General features: G+C 37.6%; 1 protein-coding gene across 4 annotated transcripts in view; it reads left to right on the top strand.

Annotated features, from left to right (window-relative positions):
- The window catches only part of LOC146463666 (tyrosine-protein phosphatase Lar-like), a 90,331-nt gene that overhangs the window by 14,022 nt on the left and 53,430 nt on the right, over positions 1 to 22,879 (top strand). For 3 of the 4 annotated variants that reach the window (XM_085084084.1, XM_085084086.1, XM_085084085.1), the window contains exons 13-24: positions 5,971 to 6,255; positions 6,983 to 7,267; positions 7,632 to 7,913; positions 8,733 to 9,017; positions 9,353 to 9,634; positions 10,474 to 10,761; positions 11,172 to 11,459; positions 12,368 to 12,658; positions 16,122 to 16,433; positions 17,480 to 17,797; positions 18,901 to 18,968; positions 21,877 to 22,102. In XM_085084084.1, the coding sequence (XP_084940210.1) occupies positions 5,971 to 6,255; positions 6,983 to 7,267; positions 7,632 to 7,913; positions 8,733 to 9,017; positions 9,353 to 9,634; positions 10,474 to 10,761; positions 11,172 to 11,459; positions 12,368 to 12,658; positions 16,122 to 16,433; positions 17,480 to 17,797; positions 18,901 to 18,968; positions 21,877 to 22,102 (3,210 nt within the window). The remainder of the gene's footprint in view (positions 1 to 5,970; positions 6,256 to 6,982; positions 7,268 to 7,631; positions 7,914 to 8,732; positions 9,018 to 9,352; positions 9,635 to 10,473; positions 10,762 to 11,171; positions 11,460 to 12,367; positions 12,659 to 16,121; positions 16,434 to 17,479; positions 17,798 to 18,900; positions 18,969 to 21,876; positions 22,103 to 22,879) is intronic. The other variant, XM_085084087.1, reaches the window with a different exon arrangement.

The raw sequence follows: 22,879 nt of genomic DNA, 5'->3' as shown, positions 1-22,879 counted from the left end.
AATAAGCTCGCTTAAAGTCGTTGTAGCATCAAGACGATTTCAAACGAAACGCCGTAGTTTTTCGAGTACGGGCCCTCCATACGTTTCCAAAACGTGACCACTTGGCTCCTTTCGATGTTTGTACGTCCAAGAAATAAATACTCTTATAATCTCATTCAAGGATTAAGTCTTATGCTTTTCTTCGTTTTCCTAATAATCTGATTGTCACTTTTTCATGCTACATGAGCATGGGTATTTAGCCTTCGAACCAAGCGTAATAGGGGAGGGGATGGTGGAGCGAGAAAAGTGGTGAAAATGCAGGGACTGTCCCCACTCTTCCAAGTTTCTCGTTCCCCCACTCCCTTCCCGATAACGCCTGCTACACAGGCTAATGTATTTTTGAATTTTTGATTTGCAGTAATTTATGTCGATTCTGTATATTAACATGCATGCCATTGTCCTGTTCCGCTGAAACTGGGCAGTACCTATCTGTTCTTGGTCAGTGGAATGCCACTGATTACCCAAGTATGATTAGAAGGCTTAGAATCATATGCTGGTCATTTTCTACTTTCAGCTGACTGAATACGGAGGCTCAACTGCACTTTTAGATTCTTTACTGAATATTTGACTCAGTTCTAAAAACAAGGATGCAATTAATATATTTCAAGGTATCTTGCCTACTATCGCTTTCGAGAAGACTTTGGTATTGTTTATAACATTGACTTGTAAACTAGGTTGTTTTCACTTTCTACGTTCAACTGACTGTGAATAAAGAAGAGAGAAGGTGGGGGTCAAGCGTTTTGCGTATTTCACGAACGTTCTTAGCTTTATGGTTCAAGAGTTTCTTTTTGATTAATTGATAATGTTATACACGAGACCAAAAATAAATGACTAAACAACATATATCCTGGTGAACCATGACACTGTTATGACGGAACCGATTGATCAGTTTCTAAAGGTAGTTTCTACGATTACAAATTACACAGACCAAAAGGTCTCTTGAACGAGTATAAACATAAGTGTTATATTTCAACTTTGACGGTACTTGAAACAAAAAACGACATTTTGTCTGAAATACAAACCTTTCTTTATAGTTTATGCTTGACCTGTCTTTTGGCCTTTTCTGTCATGTTATTGGTGGTCAAAATCCCAACGAATTTGCATAAAGTTGCATTACAGAAAAATCTATTTGCGTTCGCTTTTCTCGTTTTCCTGAAACGTAAGAGCGAGCGGTTCGGAAGCTGTGATGTCTTATTAAGAAAGGAGAGCTAGCGATTTGGGTCTCGAAATGACTGTTAAGGGTTTGTTGCTGATACTGGCGGCTATCATACCGTTCACACAAGGAGGTTAGTTGCTTTCAATCGAGTACTTTAATGCATGCTTAAAAAAACGCAACAGCAGGGTGTCCATGTATCAGTCTCTTCGTCTTTTCTTCGATTGAAAGCATTCTGCTTTCTAACCATCGAAATTACGGAAGAATAACATCTCCGATTGGAATTTTGTGTAAAAATCCGTCGTTACACTTTCCATATCACTAGTTTACAGGCTTTTCTGTTAAAACTTCCGGGCTCCTGGAAGGTAATTGAGCATCTTTATGGGAACCTGTAGAGTTAACTTTTGGCAGTTGTTTCTTAAAAATACGCAACTTTAGGGACAAAATCTGGTTAAATTGAGCATTTGCTTTAATCGCTTCTTGATAGCATTCACGGTGGCTGTTCATTTCTAAATTACTCCTTGTTTATGACACTGCATTCTTCACAGATTTCGTCAGAACTAACAAGTCTCAAAAGTTAGTTGTCCTGTGAAGCGGCAGGGCATGGATTTTCTCATGTATCGTTCACAAATTCAGTTTGCTTCCTGAACTTAAATTGAACTGAAAACAACCGTCCATTGAAAAGTGTACCTGCCTGAACAGGACCCACCAAGCGAGAATAAATTAATTCTCAGGTCTTTACAGATTACCACAGTAATTTCAGGGGTTGTGTAGTGCGGTGTAGTGTCTCATTCCTGTGTTAAAGTACAATCTGGAAACGATGCAATACTACAAAACTTGAAATTAAGCACGTCAGAACTAAAACATTTTAAAATTCTGATCATAATTTCATAAACCTAAATGCCGTGAAGTCATGAATGAATGCTTACAAGGAATTAACCCTATTTTGACAGAGTTTCATGAATTCTACTTATCAGTTATTTACCCAAGTCAATCTGCAAAATCCTGTATGAATTAAGTTTCCATTTATATAGTACACCGAAGTAGTGAGTTGAAAACTGACGCCTTATTGCTCGAGAATCTCAACGTCCATTTAAATGGTTGATTTAATATTCATGCAGAGATTCACTTTTCACGTCCGGTGAAACGAATGTTTTTGAGATTGTGGTCTTTAACTGATTAATCCATTTTGCAAACCACTTGTGAACTCGATTACGTACTGTGCGAAGCATTCCTTAGTTCTAGCGTTATCTATCTTTCCTAGGTTATTGGCTTTAAATGTTACTTGCTGAAATATGATCGGATTTGCATATACTTTATAAATACAACCATAACAGGAAAGAATGTGCTTTGCCTTGCCTTTGCACATTCGCAGCAACTGAACATAAATCTTAGATGTTAAGTGTGATCTGTCTTTCCAACCTACCCGTTTTGATCGTCGATGCCTGTTTATCGAGCAAAATCGATCCTTTTGTTGATAACTTAAGCGAAGAAAGTGGTATGCCTGTGGTGGTTAGTGTTTATAGGTTTCTCGAAGTGCACTGAGACCCCACAAATTTCCTTGTTTAATCCATGACTCATCTTTCTGACTTACTTTCTCAATATTCGTTTTCGGGAAATCTCCTTCGATTTTTTCTCTTCTTTAATCTCAAGAGAATAAACTACGAGGACAACCTATGGTGCTTAGTGTGTTGGTGGGTTTTGCCACAGACACCCGCAATATTCCTTGGCTTAGCGCTTGATCTATTTTTCTGACTTATCGATTTAAAATTAAGGGTTTATTGATTTCATACATCGTTTGTGAAGTCAGTTCTCCTGAAAAGATAAAGTAGCAATCCTGAGGTGCTTACCTTTTCTTTTGCACAGGAACACCAGCAACATTCCTCGGCTTGCTGCTTTTCGACTTATCGGTTTTATCAATATTACTTTCGAACTAAGTGTTTATCAAATTCACAATAACTGTACAACTAATTCTCTTCTTTAGTTAACATTAAGTAAGAATTAAGTGAAAAGCATGTGGTGCTTACCATTGCGTTTGCCCAAAAACATACTCAAACATTCATCGGTGTCAATGCATGACTTATCTTCTACTTCATCAGTTTTGTCAATATTGCTTATTGAGACGTAAGTGGATAGATTGTGAAGCTTCACGTTTAGTTTGCACAGAACAGCCGCACAAATTCCGGTTGGAAAATCTAATGGTGCGTGTGATCACGTTCGGAAAGCTTTTAGCTACCGGTTAGAGTGATCCACCTCTCCAATTCCTCTCGGTCTTCCTGATTGATATGCGTACCCTTTCTATTTCCGCCGGTAAATTTAAGGGAATCATTTACGCATAAATCATCAACCGGGTAGCTTGATGTACAGAGAAGGCACTTCGCCGTAAATCTGAGTCGCGAATCTTAAATGAGTGTCAAGGCTTTGTTGCTGCTATTGGTCGCTGTGCCGTTCACACAAGGAGGTTAGTTGTGATCCATCAGGGCTGTGACGTATGCCTTATATGTAGCTCTGAAAGTGTCATGATTGTTGCCATTGTTCGCTTTACGTTATAATTAGTCATAGCTATTAGCTACCTCTCTTAGCCTGTTTATTTTTATTCCGTTGTTGCTCATTACCTTTAGCACGTATGTCCTTACTGAAGCCGTTTACAAACTCCTTCACAGAGTCAGTGTAGGCCATAAAGAAACGCTCTCCGGCAAAACTCGTGGCTCTTAGTCACCCCCTCCAACCGGTATTTTTGATACGCTTCCTGTTGACTCCATTTTTAATCCACTGAACAGAAGTATTCCTAAACCGTTATGCTTTAATGAAGTAAAGGGAGCGTCACTTTGCTCCTCTTCGTTCTTTCGGCAAGGACCTAAAATCTTCACTGACAGTGAATTTCGATTCACTTTGTTAGATATTGCTTCACAAAGCGCGATACAAGCTTTACTGCAATCACAACCGAACGCAATCGACCTTACTACGTTGATATTTTCCTCAAAGCAAACTACAATCTTGAGTGAAATTCACAAATATCTTAGATTTCTATGGGCTGACAAATGTCTTTGCGACGGTACGTGGTTTGAAAGGCCCTCACAAAGTTAATCTTAACTACAACGCAACAATGTTTATTTGTTATGGTATTATACATGTAATTAAACAAAATTAAAAGCCATTCTTGTGGATTCGTTGGAAAATTAAAACAAAACAAAACAAATGGCCGTAGGTCTCTAGCCAGAGGAACACGGCGACACAGAACGACGAGGTGAATTTCAATAACAACAAACACCATGTATCGTACAATACATTCATATTTTTGTTTCTAACATTTCTTAGCAAATTGCTGCATCCAAATATTGTGTTCATACTCACTAATGGTTGCTTAACCGTGGTGAAATCTAAAAAATAAGAAACGTCCATTAAATAAATAAAGGTCTTCACTTGGAGAGCTCGAAGCTGAAAAGTTTTTTTGTGCGTCTGTGGGTTTACAAAATCATTTTATGATTTACTAAAAAAGTTCAAGTTTTTTAAATTGAAGTATGTCACATACTCAAACAATTAACACAGACACACAGTCTCGATCAGTCTTCACATGATTCACTTCAAAAAACTTGATACTTTTTTGGCAAATCATAAAATGATTTAAATAGAAAGGTCACAGACTCACAAAAAAAACTTATCATTTTTGAGCTCTCGAAGCGAAAACCTTATCTTTAACGGTCTTTTCTTATTTTTTTAGGTTTTACAGCGGTTAAAATGGCTAACAACAAGAATATAGGCTATGGATGTTATTTAAGATATAATTGTCAATCGAAAACCGTTCGATACTTCAAAATGCGAAGTGAAGCTAATGTGGAGCGAAAGATTTGAGTGTAAACGGATAAAGTATTCTTATGTCGTTTTTCAGTTATATAGCGGTATTATTCTTTTTCTCGTCGTTTTTATTCATTCCTTGCTTACTAGCCAGTAGCTACAACTGACCTGCTGGTTTCAAAACTGAAGAGAACCAGTCAATATTGATCGCCCCTCAGCGTTTCAGCTCATTTGACTTAACGTGGTCAACTAGGAAAGCATAATTGTTACGGCTGGGTAGAAAAATGTTATGTCCTTGGTCTTCGTGACTTTATTTCAGGGAATTTCAGCACCGGTATACGATCTTATTGAAGATACTCAAAACAGATTGTGGTAGTGATTCCACCAGAATATTTCAAATCTGAATAATGAAAACTCTTCAAACTTGACTATATCATTGCGAGACGCAGTTAATTAAATAGACATTTTAAGTCTGGGGTCACCATGTTCGTTTGAGGGAAAACGACCAATCATTTGTCGGCCGAGCCTAGCCTCACAGCAAAACTGCAATCTTCTTTATGCGTGCACGCTCGTATGCACGCTAAAGACTCGAGAAATTATGCTCAGTTAGAATGTCCAATGCAATTTGATCGCATCACCTTAATGATACCTTTATTTAACTGCAAACTAAGTTGTTTCTCGTGGAAAAAGCTACTTTAAACTCAGATGGTTTCCTGGTACTTGTAATAACACGTATTTTAACATAATTTTATATGCTATGTTTACCAGGAAATTAAACAAGTAAATTGAAGTTAAATAATGGAAAAGATGACTGTGATAAAAAAAATTATACACTGTATCTATCGTTTTTCTACAAAGATAGACTGAAGTAGCACTGGCTCCGTTGGGGTCGCCAATCTTGCAAATGATAACTAAGACATAAATCATGTCTTACCAGGCGAAAGTCCTGAACAACAGGTAACTGATTTGTTTTCTAATTTCAGTTGCACCTCAGATCACAGAACCTCCCCAGGATGTGACAGCAAACGAAGGAGCTAACGTGTCTTTCTCTTGTAACGCCACTGGAGATCCTGCACCTGCAATATCATGGACCAAAGATGGATCCCTTATAAGTTCGAGTGGAGATTCCAGAATCAGTTTTGGAGAGGACAATAAGAAGTTGACTATAACTAATGTGAGCAGAGACGACAGTGGACAATATCGATGTGTGGCGAACAACAGCGTTGGAAATGAAACTACCTCCGATGCTGCCACTCTAGATGTTCAATGTAAGAACAGTGGCCTTTATTTTTCGTTCCGTTTTGAAGCGATAATGGGTCGACGCTCAGCACAAACTAAAATAATGTGATTTAATAACTTAAATTGGTAACGGGAATGCCAATAGGTGGTTTTCAAATTATATGCATTTGCAACAAAACTGACCGCAGTAGCCTCTTTCTAAGGGACCGGGATCTTCCGGGGGATCGGTCGCAAGGGATCCTCCTTGCGACCGCTAAGTATGTCTTAACCTTAAATTAAAGGAAGCAAAGTTGCATATTTAGTTGGTTTCAGCTGACCTGATGGTGCCGGCCCCGCTTCAAGTTCACTGTGTAAGTAATTTTCACATTCCCAAACGACTGCAGTTGAAATCTACTAACACGACGAGCGTATCTAACAGAGACGGAGAAGCCACGAAAGGAAGTCGTGCAGAACTGGAAGTGTTGGCCTCCAAACATATCCTCTTCACCCCCCCCCCCCCCCGCCCTCCCACCCAACCCCACTTAAAAAGTTATAAATGTGATACATAATGTTTTCGTAAATGCATTTTACCGCATTTAACTCCTAGCCTGCAACTGCAATCAACCGTCCATGTACAAGCCCAACAACGCTCTTCAAAAAAACTTGTACATATGCATACACTTTTTTTCCAAGACACATTTAACGATATTTTTAACTGTTATTTATTATAATTGATTGTTATTAAAACCTAGTTCTTTTACTTTTTTCCAATAATAGACAAGCCTGAATTCACTTCTCATCCAGAGAATCAGACTGTAGAAGAAGGCAAAAACGTCAATTTATCTTGTAACGCAATTGGCAATCCAGTACCGACTTTTTCGTGGACCATAAATGGATCTGCTATCAATACGACTGCCAATTCCAGAATCAGTTTAGCATCAGATAACAAGCAGTTGACGATAACGAATGTGGAAAGGACAGACAGTGGAAATCAATACCGATGTGTGGCCAACAACAGTATTGGAATGGTTACCTCCAATGCTGCTTCACTGAATGTAGAATGTAAATACTACTTAGCATTATTTATCTTTGATGTTCATACCAAGGGTTGCTCGGTGGTCAGTTCTGAGTAGAGAAGTATTATCATTTCTGAGTATAGGAATACTATTATTAAGGCGGAGGCTGGTACTTTGAAGTATAGCTGATTTGTGGCCTTAAGAGATTTTTTTCTAGAGTCTTTTCTTATATAATAAAACTTAGTGGTTTTGTTAGCCCTCTCGTTTTTCCACCTAATGTATAACAACCAGAAACAAAAATCGCCGCTGCTAGACAACATCATTGAAGATCTATGTGAAAACGCATGATAGAACTCATCATAACTGTGTACACAGATTATGAGTTGTTGTTTTTTTATTACTAAATGCAGACAAGCCTGAGATCACTTCTCATCCAGACAACCGGACAGTTGAAGAAGGAAAAAACGTCACTTTATCTTGTAACGCCATTGGAAATCCAGTGCCGAATTTTTCGTGGACCAGAAATGGATCTGCTGTAAATGCGGCTGCCAATCCCAGAATAAGTTTATTATCAGATAACAAGGAGTTGACAATAACGAACGTAAGCAGAAAAGACAGCGGAGAATACAAGTGTGAGGCGACTAACAGTGTTGGGACAACTGTCTCCAAAGTGGCTACACTGGATGTACAATGTAAGTAGAATTTAAGTTGTGCTGCGTCATGAATTCAAATACAGTGAATTAAGTCAATTTTACTACCTGTATTTCCGGTTTTTTTTTTTTTTGCTCCAAGTAGTGATCGATTGGAACTCTTTTTTCTAGATAAAACTGGAACAAATTGAGCAAGTTGCAAGATAAATGAAATGTGACATGATGTAGTTGTATAAAAAGCTTGATATAACAAAACACTCACCATACAGCATCAAACAAAATGTGTGTAGCGCTTGCTTCCTTCCCTCCCAAAACCAATACCTATCTGGTTTTGAAGGAATGCCACTAAAGGACAGACAGTGGAAATCAATACGGATGTGCAGCCGACAACATGGTTATTGAATCAGTTACCTCCAATGCTGCTTCACTGAATGTACAATGTAAATACTACATAGCATAATATCTCTTTCAGATTCATGCTAAGATCGGCTTGGCGTTCAGTTCTGAGTAGAGGATTTTTATTTGAGTATAGAGGTGGATGATGGTGCAAGAAAGTATAGCTACTTTGTGCCTTCTTTTAGGTTTCCTTAACAGAGATGTCTTTTGTAAACATAATCGAACTTAACTTTAGTTCAGTTATATATTGCTTGCATTCATTTCCCCCGCTAATAAATGACCGCCCAAAAGAAAAACCTACATACACATCACCGCTGCCACGAAAATTAAGAAGTAGCACAGACTTCATTGGTGTTGTCAATCCCGCCCGCAGATGATAACTAAGACGTAGATCATATCTTGCCAGGAGAAGGTCCTGAAATGTTTTCTGCTTACATCAGGTGAATGATTTGTTTTCTAATTTAGTTGCACCTGAGATCACAAAACATCCACAGGATACGACAACAACGGAAGGGTCAAACGTGTTGTTGACTTGTAACGCCATTGGAAATCCAGTTCCGACTTTTTCGTGGACCATAAATGGATCTGCTGTAAATGCAGCTGCCAATCCCAGAATCAGTTTATCATCAGAGAACAAAGAGTTGACTTTAACCAATTTGAATAGGACATACAGTGGAAATCAATACCGATGTGTGGCCAACAACATTAAAGGGAATGTTACCTCCAATGCTGCTACACTGAATATACAATGTAAGTACTACTTTTCATTATTTCTCTTTGATGTTCATGCTAAGGTTGCTCGGTGTTCAGTTCTGAGTAGAAGAATACCATTATAAAGGCGGAGGCCGGTACATCGAAGTATAGTTGATTTGTGGCCTTGTCTTAAACTTAATGGAACTTAGTGGTTTTGCCAACCTTCTCAGTTTTCCACGTAGTGTATGACAACCAAAAATGTATAACAACCAAAAACAAAAATCACCGCTGCTAGACAACATCATTGAAGATCTATGTGAAAACGCATGATAGAACTCATCATTATTGTGTGCACAGATTATGAGTTGTTGTTTTTTTATTACTAAATGCAGACAAGCCTGAGATCACTTCTCATCCAGACAATCGGACGGTTGAAGAAGGAAAAAACGTCACTTTATCTTGTAACGCCGTTGGAAATCCAGTGCCGACTTTTTCGTGGACCATAGATGGATCTGCTGTAAATGCGGCTGCCAATCCCAGAATCAGTTTATCATCAGATAACAAGGAGTTGACAATAACGAATGTTAGCAGAAAAGACAGCGGAGAATACAGGTGTGATGCGACTAACAGTGTTGGGACAACTGGCTCCAAAGTGGCTACACTGGATGTACAATGTAAGTAGAATTTAAGTTGTGCTGCGTGATGAATTCAAATATAGTGAATTAAGTCAATTTTACTACCTGTATTTCCGGTTTTGTTTTTGTGTTTGTTGTTGTTTTTTTTTGCTCCAAGTAGTAATTCATTGTGAACTCTTTTTTATAAATAAAACTGAAACAAATTGAGCAAGTTGCAAGATAATTGAAATGTGACATGATGTAGTTGTATAAAAAGCTGGATATAAGAAAACACCACACAGCATCAAAAAAAAAATGTGTGTAGCGCTTGCTTCCTTCCCTCCCAAAACCAATACCTATCTGGTTTTGAAGGAATGCCACTTAAGGACAGACAGTGGAAATCAAAATCGATGTGCAGCAGACAACATGGTTATTGAATCAGTTACCTCCAATGCTGCTTCACTGAATGTACAATGTAAATACTACATAGCATAATATCTCTTTCAGATTCATGCTAAGATCGGCTCGGTGTTCAGTTCTGAGTAGAGGATTTTTATTTGAGTATAGAGGTGGATGATGGTACAAGAAAGTATAGCTACTTTGTGCCTTCTTTTATGTTTCCTTAATAGAGATGTCTTTTGTAAACATAATCGAACTTAACTTTAGTTCAGTTATATATTGCCTGCGTTCATTTCCCCCGCTAATAAATGACCGCCCAAAAGAAAAACCTACATACACATCATCACCGCTGCTACGAAAATCAAGAAGTAGCACAGACTTCATTGGTGTTGTCAATCCCGCCCGCAGATGATAACTAAGACGTAGATCATATCTTGCCAGGAGAAGGTCCTGAAATGTTTTCTGCTTACATCAGGTGAATGATTTGTTTTCTAATTTAGTTGCACCTGAGATCACAGAACATCCACAGTATACGACAGCGACGGAAGGATCAAACGTGATCTTTCCTTGTAACGCCATTGGAAATCCAGTACCGACTTTTTCGTGGACCATAAATGGATCTGCTGTAAATACGACTGCCGATCCCAGAATCAGTTTATCATTGGAGGACAAGCGGTTGACTATAACGAATGTGAGAAGGACGGACAGTGGAAATCAATACCGATGTGTGGCTAGCAACGTTATTGGAAATGTTACCTCCAATGCTGCTACACTGACTGATATACAATGTAAATTCTACTTTTCATTATTTCTCTTTGATGTTCATACCAAGGGTTGCTTGGTGTTCAGTTCTGAGTAGAGGAGTATTATCATTTCTGAGTATAGGAATACTATTATAAAGGCGGAGGCCGGTACATTGAAGTATAGTTGATTTGTGGCCTTGTCACCTAATGGAACTTAGTGGTTTTGCCAGCCTTCTCATTTTCCACGTAGTGTATGACAACAAAAAACATAAATCCTACACACAAATCACCGCTGCTAGACAATATCCTTGCAGACCTCTCTGAAAATGCTTGATAGAACGCATGATTACTATTTACAAATGTAGGAAACAGTAGCTCTTTCTATGTACAAATGTAGGAATCATAGCTCTGAAACTACTAATTGTGAGGTTCACTTTTCTTATTACTAAATGCAGACAAACCTGAGTTCACTTCTCATCCAGAGAATCTGACAGTTGAAGAAGGAAAAAACGCCACTTTATCTTGTGACGCAACTGGAAATCCATTACCTACGGATTTTTCGTGGACCATAAATGGATCTGCTGTAAATACGACTGCCAATCCCAGAATCAGTTTATCATCAGATAACAAGCAGTTGGCTATAACGAATGTTAGAAGGACGGACAGTGGAAATCAATACCGATGTGTGGCTAGCAACACTATTGAAACGGTTACCTCCAATGCTGCTATACTGGATGTACAATGTAAATACTAATTAGCTTTTTTTTCTTTGATGTTCATGCTAAGGTTGCTCGGTGGTCAGTCCTGAGTAGAAGAGTATTATCATTTCTGAGTATAGCAATACCCGACGTGGACTACTGATTCAAACCGATATCGGGAAGAAAGGCGTCCTATAGATCGATAACTATCCATGAGAGTTTGCACAAATGTTGTCGATTTGAAAAAATGTCGATATCGCAATTATTCTGTCAATTATTGTCATCGATAGATGCCAACTACACAACCTTTTTATTTATGAGGATTTTCATTTGTCTTTTTTCAGTGTTTTAAGAAAGTAACTTTAAGTTAAAGACATGCACTTACGGACCAGTCAAGTTCCACTCGGACGTTTTGTTTCAGACACCTCCATAATACGGAAACCTTTTTTTTAACAGAGAGTTAACTTGGTCGTACAGAGACCACACCTTTAATGCTATCTCTTCAGTACCGATACCTCCATAACAGTCGATTCACTGGCTCCAAAGGAGACCAAAACTCATGTACGCTCTAGTTCTGTAATACGTACATCTCTGTAAAACAGATAACTTGGAGGTGCCAAAAATCATTGAAGGCTTTCCTCTATAATATGCACACCTGCTTATTATGGACACTGTTCACTTGGTGCTGGAGAGACAAAATTCCGACTTATCCACTTTCATATTACAGAGCTTTTACTTGTTCCCAAAGGGACAAAAACTCATATTAACGCTACTTCTTTAATGCTGACACCTCCTTATTAATCCTTTTCACGAACAGTTTATTTGGTAAAAGTGGGACCAAACTTCATTTAAAACTCTACCTCTGTAAGACAGAGACCTCCATTAAAAACAGTCAATCAACTCTGTCCCTTTGGTGAAGAAGTTTGACTGTATTTGTATTTGTGTCGTTTCAGATGCACCTGAATTCACAAAACATCCAGGAGATATCGTGCAAATTGAAGGACGAGTCGTTGTTTTTGGCTGTTCAGTAGAAGGAAATCCTCCACCCAGCATCAAATGGACAAAGAACAATGAGATACTGAACACAGAAGCAAATTCAAAACTAACCGCAAATTCATCAGGGAACACTCATAGTTTGACAATAGAGGACGTTCACCGATCAGATGAAGGACAATACAGATGTGTGGCAAACAACAGTATCAGTAACAGCATCACATCAACTGCAGGAACCCTCGAAGTGCATTGTGAGTAGTTTATTATTTTTATTGTGTATAAAAAGAATGAAGAAGGTCCTGAAGGGTTAAAATAGTAACTGGGATTTGCCCTTTTTTCACGGAAAAAATGATATTTGACGCACTGGAGATGGAATTTGGTCATCAAATTTGGACCCTGAAAATCGTACCCTGGGGCAAAATCTGGACTGGGAACTGAGATCCTCCCTCCCTTCCCCTACTTCCTTCACGACTCTCAATAAAGGGTAGTAAAATGAAAGATTCTAATCGTTAAACTAAGTCAACTCGGCAATTTGCCATCTTTTCCTTTCACTATAGCGGACCATTTTAGATGGTTTTGACATTATTTGTCTGAGTACCCGGAGTATGCAGGTCGTTTGCCAACATAATCACCGGCATTGCACGAAATTTTTTGCGCGTGCTTAGTTTTGCGATTTTTACTCGTTTTCGTTTTTCCAAATCGCAACTGAATAAAGTCCCCGCGAGAAATTGTTTCGGCACTTTTAGGAAGCCTGTTCCAAATTCATGGAAATTTCTCTAGAAATCTATTTCCACACAAGTCTGGAAAAGCCTGTTTGTCTCCATTTTCAGGCTCCATGCTTATGCCTTAGAAAAACTTTATCCTTTTTGCGGGATAGATTACTGGTACACCCTTCCACTTTTAAAGCGCGTTAGTCAAGCTATAAGTTAGTGCTTAGTCAGTTTAGTCACGCAGGCGAGATTTTTCACCCTATTTGGCGAATTTGGACCCTTTTTTCTCTTATTCTAGAGTTCATTCAAACCGCATTTGGATTCAAATTTTCGACTCCGATGGCCATGAATGTTTGGATACTCTGCGCGTTGAATATTCTAGTATCATCGTTTGATACAAAAGTGTGTTTGTGTGTATTTACTCAAGCGTCTCTTTCCTTTAACAAGACTACTGAGTGTAGTCAAAAGAAGATACCGGTAATAAAACAATGACAAATGAGAACTTCTTCGGTCTCCGTGAGTTTAAAGATCATTTTGTGATAGATTTAAAAATTGTTTAGTAGGCTTCTTCCTTTTGGGTATCCCAAAAATATTACCTTCTCTAACGAAAACTCCGACAAACTGTTTATATTGAAAAGACTATTTATGGACGATAAATGTGATTAATTATAGAGTGCATCGGATGGGATGGGATGGCGCTTTATGGAGAGTTTTAAAATATCAGAATGAGTTTAGACGTCAGTTTGTGAAAGGTCAATTCTCAGGCAACCTCTTCAGTCAAAAAGGTACAAGGAAATCTGATAACTGCAGCAGACAATAAGTTGGTTAATTGTCAAAACATTGTGTTGTTGTGAGTTTGCATGATTATAATAATAACCTGGATTGGCGTTTTTGACGTCAGCTGCCAATCTCGAACATTCTTTGTCACTTCATTTGCTTATGTTTTTTGTTACCATGATAATAAAATGACTCTTAAACTTAATTATTTTTTATATACCTTTTGTCTTTCTTTGCTTTAATCTTTTTAGATATTAGATTAAAGGAAAGATTATTCTACAAAGAGTTTTCTGAGCTTAATGTATTCGGTTTATTTTGAGTCGTGACCTCACTTTCGTTGACGATTTCCGCTCCTGGGAGGGGTAAGGATTCAATATTTGTACTGGAACACGATCGCTCAAGCGAGGGAATTATGCTGCGAAAATATGGACGAACATCTTGTGCGAAAAATCGTCCATAAATTTCACGTGTCAGGCTTGTGTTCACTCTTATTGCTGGTGGTATTGTCTTCGGCCGCTGAAGCAGGTAAATGTTTGTTTCTTAGTTTTGAAAACAAGACTTTCAGTTCTTGATTCTAAAGCGGAAATAACGACCGTGTATTCATGTGTATTTACTGGCGGGCTTCTTCGCGTTATTTATCTTACGTTTAATACCACACACGTTCAATTCCGATTTATTTGTATCTTTAACTTCGATCTGTTTCGATCTACAATCGCAAAGAAACACTTTTGTCTGAAATTAAAGAAAGTTATCTTTGAGTGATATTTCGGAAACGATGAAGCAGACCGGTTACACTTTCACAGCAGCTATATAAGTTATTGCTGTTCCATATTGTTTTATATTTTCGACTTCCTTGTACGTGGGTGATTTATAAAGGCCTGAATACCGCGACAAGATAGTAATCGAAATATTTTACTTGCGCAAATCAAAATTTAAACTTTATTATTCTCCCAAATCATTAATAGGTATGCTCATTGTAATTACAGGTGCACACTTATGTCAAATTCTTTTGAGCTTAATTACAAATTGAGAGTTTTCCGAATATAGAATTTTTAAACTATTCAGTGATGTTTTCGTGGTGTTTATCCTAATCAATATTTCAGCTTCAGCTGTGAAACTGCAGTTTCTGTGAAAGCGAAACGTTTTGCCATGTAGATTATCAATGTTTATGCCAGAGTATTCTTTCGCTGTTTCTATAACTCCATATATTTGCCATTATCTTATCATATGCTTGAAGTTCCATTAAGTTTTTATGGCAGGGAGTCGGTAAGGAGTTATCAAAAGTCAATAGATGTTAGTCTCTATGAGACTTCTCAGGTTCAGTATTATAATTATTATGTGGTGAGTCAGGTTTTGACCTGACACTCCTCTCATCTCAGGAAATCACAATCCAACTACTATCCATAACTTTTTAAGTTATGTAAGTAACAAACCTGAAACTTTGTAGACATAATCAATGTCTCACTAATCTTGTATACATTTACAAAGCATTTTTTTCACCTTATTTAAAATCCACTTAAACAGAATTATTGTGCATTGATCATGTGCTAGCTGCTGAGACGATCAATGTTGTCACATCATGATTCAGCTTCTTAACTGCTACATGCATATGGTGTTTTAAATTTGGTTTAATAAATAGACTACACTTTTTCATCTAAACATTATGCATCAGTCAATAATATTCCAGCAGCGCCCAACCCTCATCCTCCTGAGTCATTAATGCAACATTTTCCCATAATTGTCTGGCCCAGGGGTCGTGCATTAGCATATCCTAGGTCATTAAGGGACTTAAGCAACACAGTGCATTTGATATAATTTGTGGGATATTGGAAGGCATCAAGTGGTGCACTCTCGCTGACATGACTAGTCTCCTAGTTTCTATGCTTATGACATAATTTGACATCAATATTATGTCTTCCAATACGGCCACCCTTCAATATTATATAAATCATGATTGTCCTCTGTTCTAGGTTTATGCCTGCACCATATTGTTCTTGTGAGACTCCTTGGCAGTGCACCTGTCCAGTGCTTGTTACTGATTCATTCTTTTAAATTCCCCTTAGTTTCCTTGTTTGTTTTTTACTCTAACTGACAAATGCAAATTAGTCAGGAATAATTGTCATTGGCTGTACATAAAACAAAGCAAATACATGAAAATGAGATGGCTTGAACATCCCAGATGTTTTACTATTAACTGACTGCAATACTGTCTTGCATTTGATTGCAGTTAAACCAGAGGTGACAATTGATGGACCTCCAAAACAGTTTGTTGTTATAGGAAATGACATTCTGTTGACTTGCCACTACAATTCTTCACCAACACCTTCTGAAGTACAGTGGGAAAAAGATGGAACTGTTATTTCAAGAAATGCTTCCGCTGAGAATTTTACACAAGGGTCTATTGTAGATTTCAATGAAAGCCAAGTTCAATTGAGAATCAATGCAAGCACCGTAGACGTTGCTGGGAATTACACATGTCTGGTTATAAACAGTGCCCATAATAATTATTCATCTGCTACGACATTACTTGTTGTACAAGGTTTGTTTTTACACTTATGGCATAAATTATCAGTATCTTTAACTTCTCCCTGTGATCTATCTGACAGTATATGACTGTATGTATGTAACCAATGAAATGAGTGAAGAAAAAGTTGGATCATACAATAATAATTTTATACTAGTAATAATCAAAAATTAGGGAGTGCATCTGATGATCTTGATCCCAGGCTCTCTCTCCTTTGCATAGTTGGTGATGATGTTATTCATCCCTGCAAAATCTGCAGGGGATGCCAGATACCCGTCCCAAGATCCATTCAATTCTTGATTGTCCTATACAATCTTGACTCCAAATCTGTATTAGGAGTGCATTCTTCCAGGTCTTTCAGCAGTTTTTACATCCTTATAATAATTATTATCTTTGTACCAGGAAGGTGTATAATACCAGCCACAAAAGTCTAAATTCAAGAGCTCTTGTTACATAGAAAGATATGTTCATTTGGTTTCAAAACTAAAATGTGTGTAGAGTCAGAACAAACTAGGTACTGTACATGTAAGTACATTGTAGTAAAAAAAATTATTCAGGTTTTCTTGATCAAGATGTATTTTTTATACACGGTCAATTATGTTTATAGACAATAATAGTGAACTTGTAGTGCTTAATTGCAAGGGTTTATGAACCATAAACGTAAGGTGTTTACCCTGTAAAGGGGGTGGATAATGGTACATGTACTTTCTGAGGACAAAAAATGCTTGTCTCAATACTTGTTGGAAACCCAAGTTTAAAATGTTAACACTTGGTCCTCAGGGACTATTAAGAAAACTACTTTTAAAAATTACATATAGGCAAAGGTTGTTGCCAATGAGTGCATCTTAGTCTTTTTCATGCTGGAGAGCCTCACATGACCAAGGAGCTAGAGGTCATTTGGGTCAAAAGTGTACATCTACCTAGCTATTGTAGGAGTAGTAGCTCATCTGATTGATCTCTTAGTAATAATAATAATTATTGTAAGATTGTGTCATAGAAGATTTAATTAACTCTCTGAAGGCTGATTGTACTGCATGTTCTATAATTATTGTACTCCACAGTGGTACCAGACCCACCACAAGATGTGTTGGTGGAGTCTAAGGGATCACGTTTGGTGAATATCTCCTGGAGGGCTAGTTTTGATGGGAACAGTGGAATTCTTAACTACACAGTGGAGATCAGTGAAGATAATCAGAACTTCAGGGATGCCAAATGTCAAGGATTGCCCAATGGTGCCTGTGTGGTATCTGGCTCCTCCGCAAGTGCTTCTCTAGAGGATCTTTTTCCTTGGACAACTTACTTTATTAAGGTGTTTGCAACTAACAAAGTTGGTTCTAGTCTTAGAAGCTCTGTAGTGAATACAACCACTGATGAAGAAGGTATGTTGGCTTTAATAATTAAGCCATAGCCATAGATCAAACATTTACTATTAATAGTATTCTTGTGTACATGTGCCCAAGAGACTCAATTTATTTCATGGTGAGTTTTTATTGGATGTCAATGAAAGGAAAGCCCTTAAATTCATGCATAAATGACCCTTGCCCTTGAGTGAGGAGTGTATAATAACTTAAGGAGGCTTGCAGCAGTTTTTCTGGACTTAGGGTGGAAGTTTTGAAATTACAATCTTGCATAGAAGTTAAACCTCGATCTCCTTCATGCTACATCATCATATTTTCAACATATGATCAAAGTTAATTTTTTCATCGGTTTCCATCAGTAACAACTATTGCCATAGCAACGGTAGCACGTAGCCTCTCATTTTAACATTGTTGATTATCTCGAAATCAAGTCAGACACTTTAACACAAAACTGTAGGGATTTAAACTTCTCAATCAAGACAATTTGCAGGCGAAATTAGCAAAAAATCTGTAAGAGCGTTTTCAAGTAAATAAGGAACCATTTATTTCGGGTGGTTTTGTTTATTCCCGCATTTTTCACCAATATCTCTAGCAAAATAAAACTTGACACTTTCTTCTGTTGAAAGGTCTTCCCTCATAGCAAAACATTCTAAATGTACATTATATTGAGCTTCATGGGTGTCTCTGATTTAAGGTATTTATGTTTGTGAACAGTTAAAATAAAGCGCAGATCAATGAAAAATTCCTATGTTGCATCAGTTGAGGTATCTTAAAAATGCCCCTACAGATTTTGGTGTTAAATTGCAAGCGGATATTATTTTGTGATTAGCTGAAGTATTAACCAAGATGATTTCAGGCCTAGGAATCCAAATTTCTCTAGTTTCATTTACAAGTCACCAGGCCAAAGTAGAGCTTACAGAATGAGTAGAGAGAAATTTGGATTTCACAGCCAAATCATCGCTTACACCCCTTTCCCACTTCAGGTATTAAAGTTTCCTTTGTTACTAACCACGTGACAATGAAGTGCAAAAGTGTCCACAGACATATGATGTATCACAGGGCACACACATGTCCATGCTAAAGGAAGATACATTCTAATGGCAATGGTGAATTTCCTTTAACAGCTCCAAGTATTGCTCCATCCTTCAGTGTGACTGTTCTCACTTCCACTTCCGTTAATGTCTCTTGGCAGGTATGACTGGAATAGAAATTTTCAATTTCTATTGATTCTGCATGTAATCTTCATTAAATTGGATACGACAATAAGCTGGCCACACCATCGGCATGAATTCTAAATGTACCATAAATTATTATGCCTGCATGTTGAATAACTTCTGTGAAAGCTATAGTAATTATTGTTGTTATTCATGTGCTAGATTTTGATATATACTTGTAAAAGTGTTGTTTGGTGCTATGTACTTACAAATCAGGTACTCAAAATGACTGTTGGAACCAACACACCTGAACATTTACCCAATACAGTCCCAAAAAAGCCCAGAGAAACCATAAAGGCCCAAGAGACAAACACAGGTCAATTGGAAATTAATTGAAGAACGTGAGATAAAATAAACATGGTAAAAAAGAAAGAAGAAGAAGAAGAGGAAAAAATAAAAAAAGAATACAGTCGAACCTCCCGTAAGCGACCACCCATAATGTCAAGGATATGTGGTCACTTACGGGAGGTGGTCACTTACCAGAGGTCAGACCATAGAGGGTCTAAATTTCGGGTAATTTACATATTGTAATTGCCAGTGCTTTTCGAAACCCAAAGTAACAACTTTTCTGTAGACTGCCTGATTTAGGAGCAAACAGTAAATGGCGTTTTTGCGATGTTACATTTCAAGCGTAAAACATCTACAACTTTCGCGTTTGTTTGTTACATAATCCAGTTGACGTTCTTTATCGCCACAATTTTTCTGTTGAGTATTACAAAGGTTGAGAGAGTCAGTACATGCATGCTATTTACAAGATAAGAGAGTTTCCTTCCTAGAAGAGATTCAACCTGATTAAAGTTTATTTCAGTGTACACTACATGTATAGTGCATGTGCACGTTATCAATTATTGTTTTCAATGCTAAGCCAGGGCTCAAAGTTTATTTTTGGCTTTGGGAGCACCTGTGCTACCAGGTGTAAATTTCTAGGCACATTTCCGAAATTTTAGGCGCACAGCTAAAAATTTTAGGAGCACAACTTAAAATACTGGTAGCACCAAAAAGAAAAATCAGAAGCTTCAGACATTTTATTAGTGATCGTTGATAATGGTGTCATGACGGCACCGACATGTTGTTAATTTCTTTTTCTTATTTTCGCTTGCCGATCGTTAATCGGCATGGTAATGTTTTATTTCAATCGTGTGTTTGTTTCTTTCAGTCTCTTACTGTACGTTTGAGATAGCAATAATACTGTTACATTTTTTGAATATTACATGTTATGGTACATTCAACAAGATAATAAGACAAAACAAAGGTAAGGAATAACGTCATTGAATCCTTTCGATCAAATGAAATCCTTCAAGTCCCACGGATCACCCGACTGAAAGTAATTCATTTGGCTACTTTCTGTAGGCAAGGTTAGCTCACCTTGATCTCTGTTCACTGTTTAACCACTTCACAACAGCTGGAGTTGGGTCAAATGTGTTGGAAGGCAGCGAACGGCTGTTTGAGAATAAATTTTCTTTTTGTAAATGAGCGTTTCGAAAAAGAGAATAAATTAGATTGTTGACAACGCATTGACTGAACTGTAACTCTTGTTCGTACCTTGAAGAAAAAAAGTCTCTTAACCCAGATTGTTTAAACATTCTTGACTCTTTAATATCGGCAAAGCGAACTAAATTGCGCGAGAAGCACGTGTTTCAGAAGGATGCCTTCACTCGTACGTACGTGTCAGCGGTGCGGTCACATAACCGAGAAGAGTCTGGGGTAAAGTCTGGGGTGGAATGAAACACGGACAAGAAATGGACTTGAAGAAACAACAAATAAAACACACACTGATGTAAGAAAAACGGTGTAACTTTCTTATGTGGAACCTAATTGCGTTACATCCACATTTGAATTTATTATTTCAAGCTTCTGTTTTGTGTTAATCAGGCAGAGTACACAAGAATTGTCAGGTGAGGAAACAAAGTGGCCCCGATTCAGGCGCACTGAGCTTGGGCATTTTTAGGCGCGTGAGTGCGATCACATAAAATTTTTTAGGCACAAAATAAAAAATCTAGTCGCATATGCGACCAGCTGGTCGCTAACTTTAAGCCCTGTAAGCTATTTCGGGGGACACTTCCGGTAGCTCTGGCTGTGAGATATTAATACGGCTTCCGCTGTAATGATGTGGGCAATATGTTACAGCGACACATTCTGCAATTTCCGCCCGTGAGAGAAACACCAGATTGTGTGTCAAGTGGCCGCCTACAGGAGGTTAAAAACAATTGAAAATTTTAAGAAATCATCTCTAAGAGAGGTGGTCGCTTACGAGAGGTGGTCGCCTACGAGAGGTTCCATCTATAGTGATTTGAATTGAAAACTTTTGGTATTTTGGAAAAGTGGTCGCTAATGAGAGGTGGTCGCTTACGAGAGGTAGTGGCAAAGGGAGGTTCGACTGTATTTCAATAAACCAATTCTTTAAGAGATCATAATGTCCACCACAGTCGATTGACACTAGTCTTTCTGTGTCACAGTTATCTGGTGAATGGCTGTTTCAGTCTGTTTACTACAGCAAGATTAATGCTAAGTTTGATGTTTAACTTAGTAATACTGTAAAGTCAATAAATAAAATATTTTCTTTCTCTTTTAGGTATTGGTATTTTTTGTTTTCTTTTTACTATAATTAGTACACAATGAAAATATTCTTGGAAAAAAAAATTCTGAGCCGCCAGCAGGAATTGAGGGACTTTCATTGTGTACTTGTTATCTATTTCATTTTCAAAGCATTAGGTGGTTTGCTGGTTCGCTAATTTGCAGTTACCTAATAAAAATAAAGAGGGCATTCAAACATCAAACTGAACTATTTGGTATCCACGTTAAGTTTTACTCCTGGTGCCATCCAATAATAGATTAATGTATTCTTGAGAGTGTGGTCAAAAATTTTCTCTCCTTTTCTCCATTTAGATACTTACCAAACAAGAAGCCAGAGGTGCCATCCAGGGGTATTTTATTTTGTACAAGGAAAAAGAAAGCGCACAAGAAAATCGCACTGTCCTTGGAAAGGACACCACCTCGTATCTGGTGACATCTTTGAAGAAGTTCACCTCATACAATTTTTCCATACAGGCTTTTAACAGTAAAGGAGCCAGTCCTGAGAGCAATCAAACTGAAAGGCAGACAGATCAAGATAGTAAGTTGTTTAAGTTGCCCACTTCTACTCTCTTAAGTTTATCATTTATTAAGTAGACTTAACAAAAAACTTAATTTGTTTTCTGTTCAAAACTATATGGTTACCATTATGTTGATAATGATATTGATATTGATATTGCTGTACACTTACTCATGTAATTTTGTGTTCTATTCAGTATTTAATTTATAACTCTACATGGTCATGTTATGCTTTGTGCTTGTAATAATAATTATTATTTTTTATACTGGATGTAATTCTTCATTAAGTGATCCCTTCACAAAACTGATGCCTCTGGTTTACCAAATGAGATTTGAAGGGCCCAGTTTTTTTTTCTTTGAAAAATGTGTATGAGGTGTAGGGGATTCTTGGATGAAAGTGACTGAGATACTCATCAGCAAATTAATGTCATGTAAAGGAACATGTAATAGAAATATCATTTTATGGGTCGAGTGGCTTAAATTTCTTTTCTCGCCTATGGGGTATGAATTCTAGCAACAAATTTATGTTTCCTTTCACAATTATATAGAAATGTCATGTAACTGTTTTGGGTGAAACCTAAAAGGTAAGAAAATAACAAACATGAATTGTTTTAGACATTAGCACCTTAAGCAATATGCCAAACTCCAAAAAGTACATGTACAATTTTCAGCATCCCATCACTTTTCTACCCAAGTCCCCTTCACCTCCCACCTCCCCCTCAGACCCCAAAATTACATGTAAGTCCACAAGCTATTCTTTTGATATTTGATATCTGCACAGGCCATAGAAAAACAAACA

This window comes from Pavona decussata, unplaced genomic scaffold (genome assembly GCF_977016875.1).
Source record: "Pavona decussata unplaced genomic scaffold, jaPavDecu1.1 SCAFFOLD_175, whole genome shotgun sequence".
Classification (NCBI taxonomy): Eukaryota; Metazoa; Cnidaria; class Anthozoa; order Scleractinia; family Agariciidae; genus Pavona; species Pavona decussata.
Note: the sequence above shows the minus strand (reverse complement) of the source record. Positions and strands in the feature narration are given on the sequence as shown.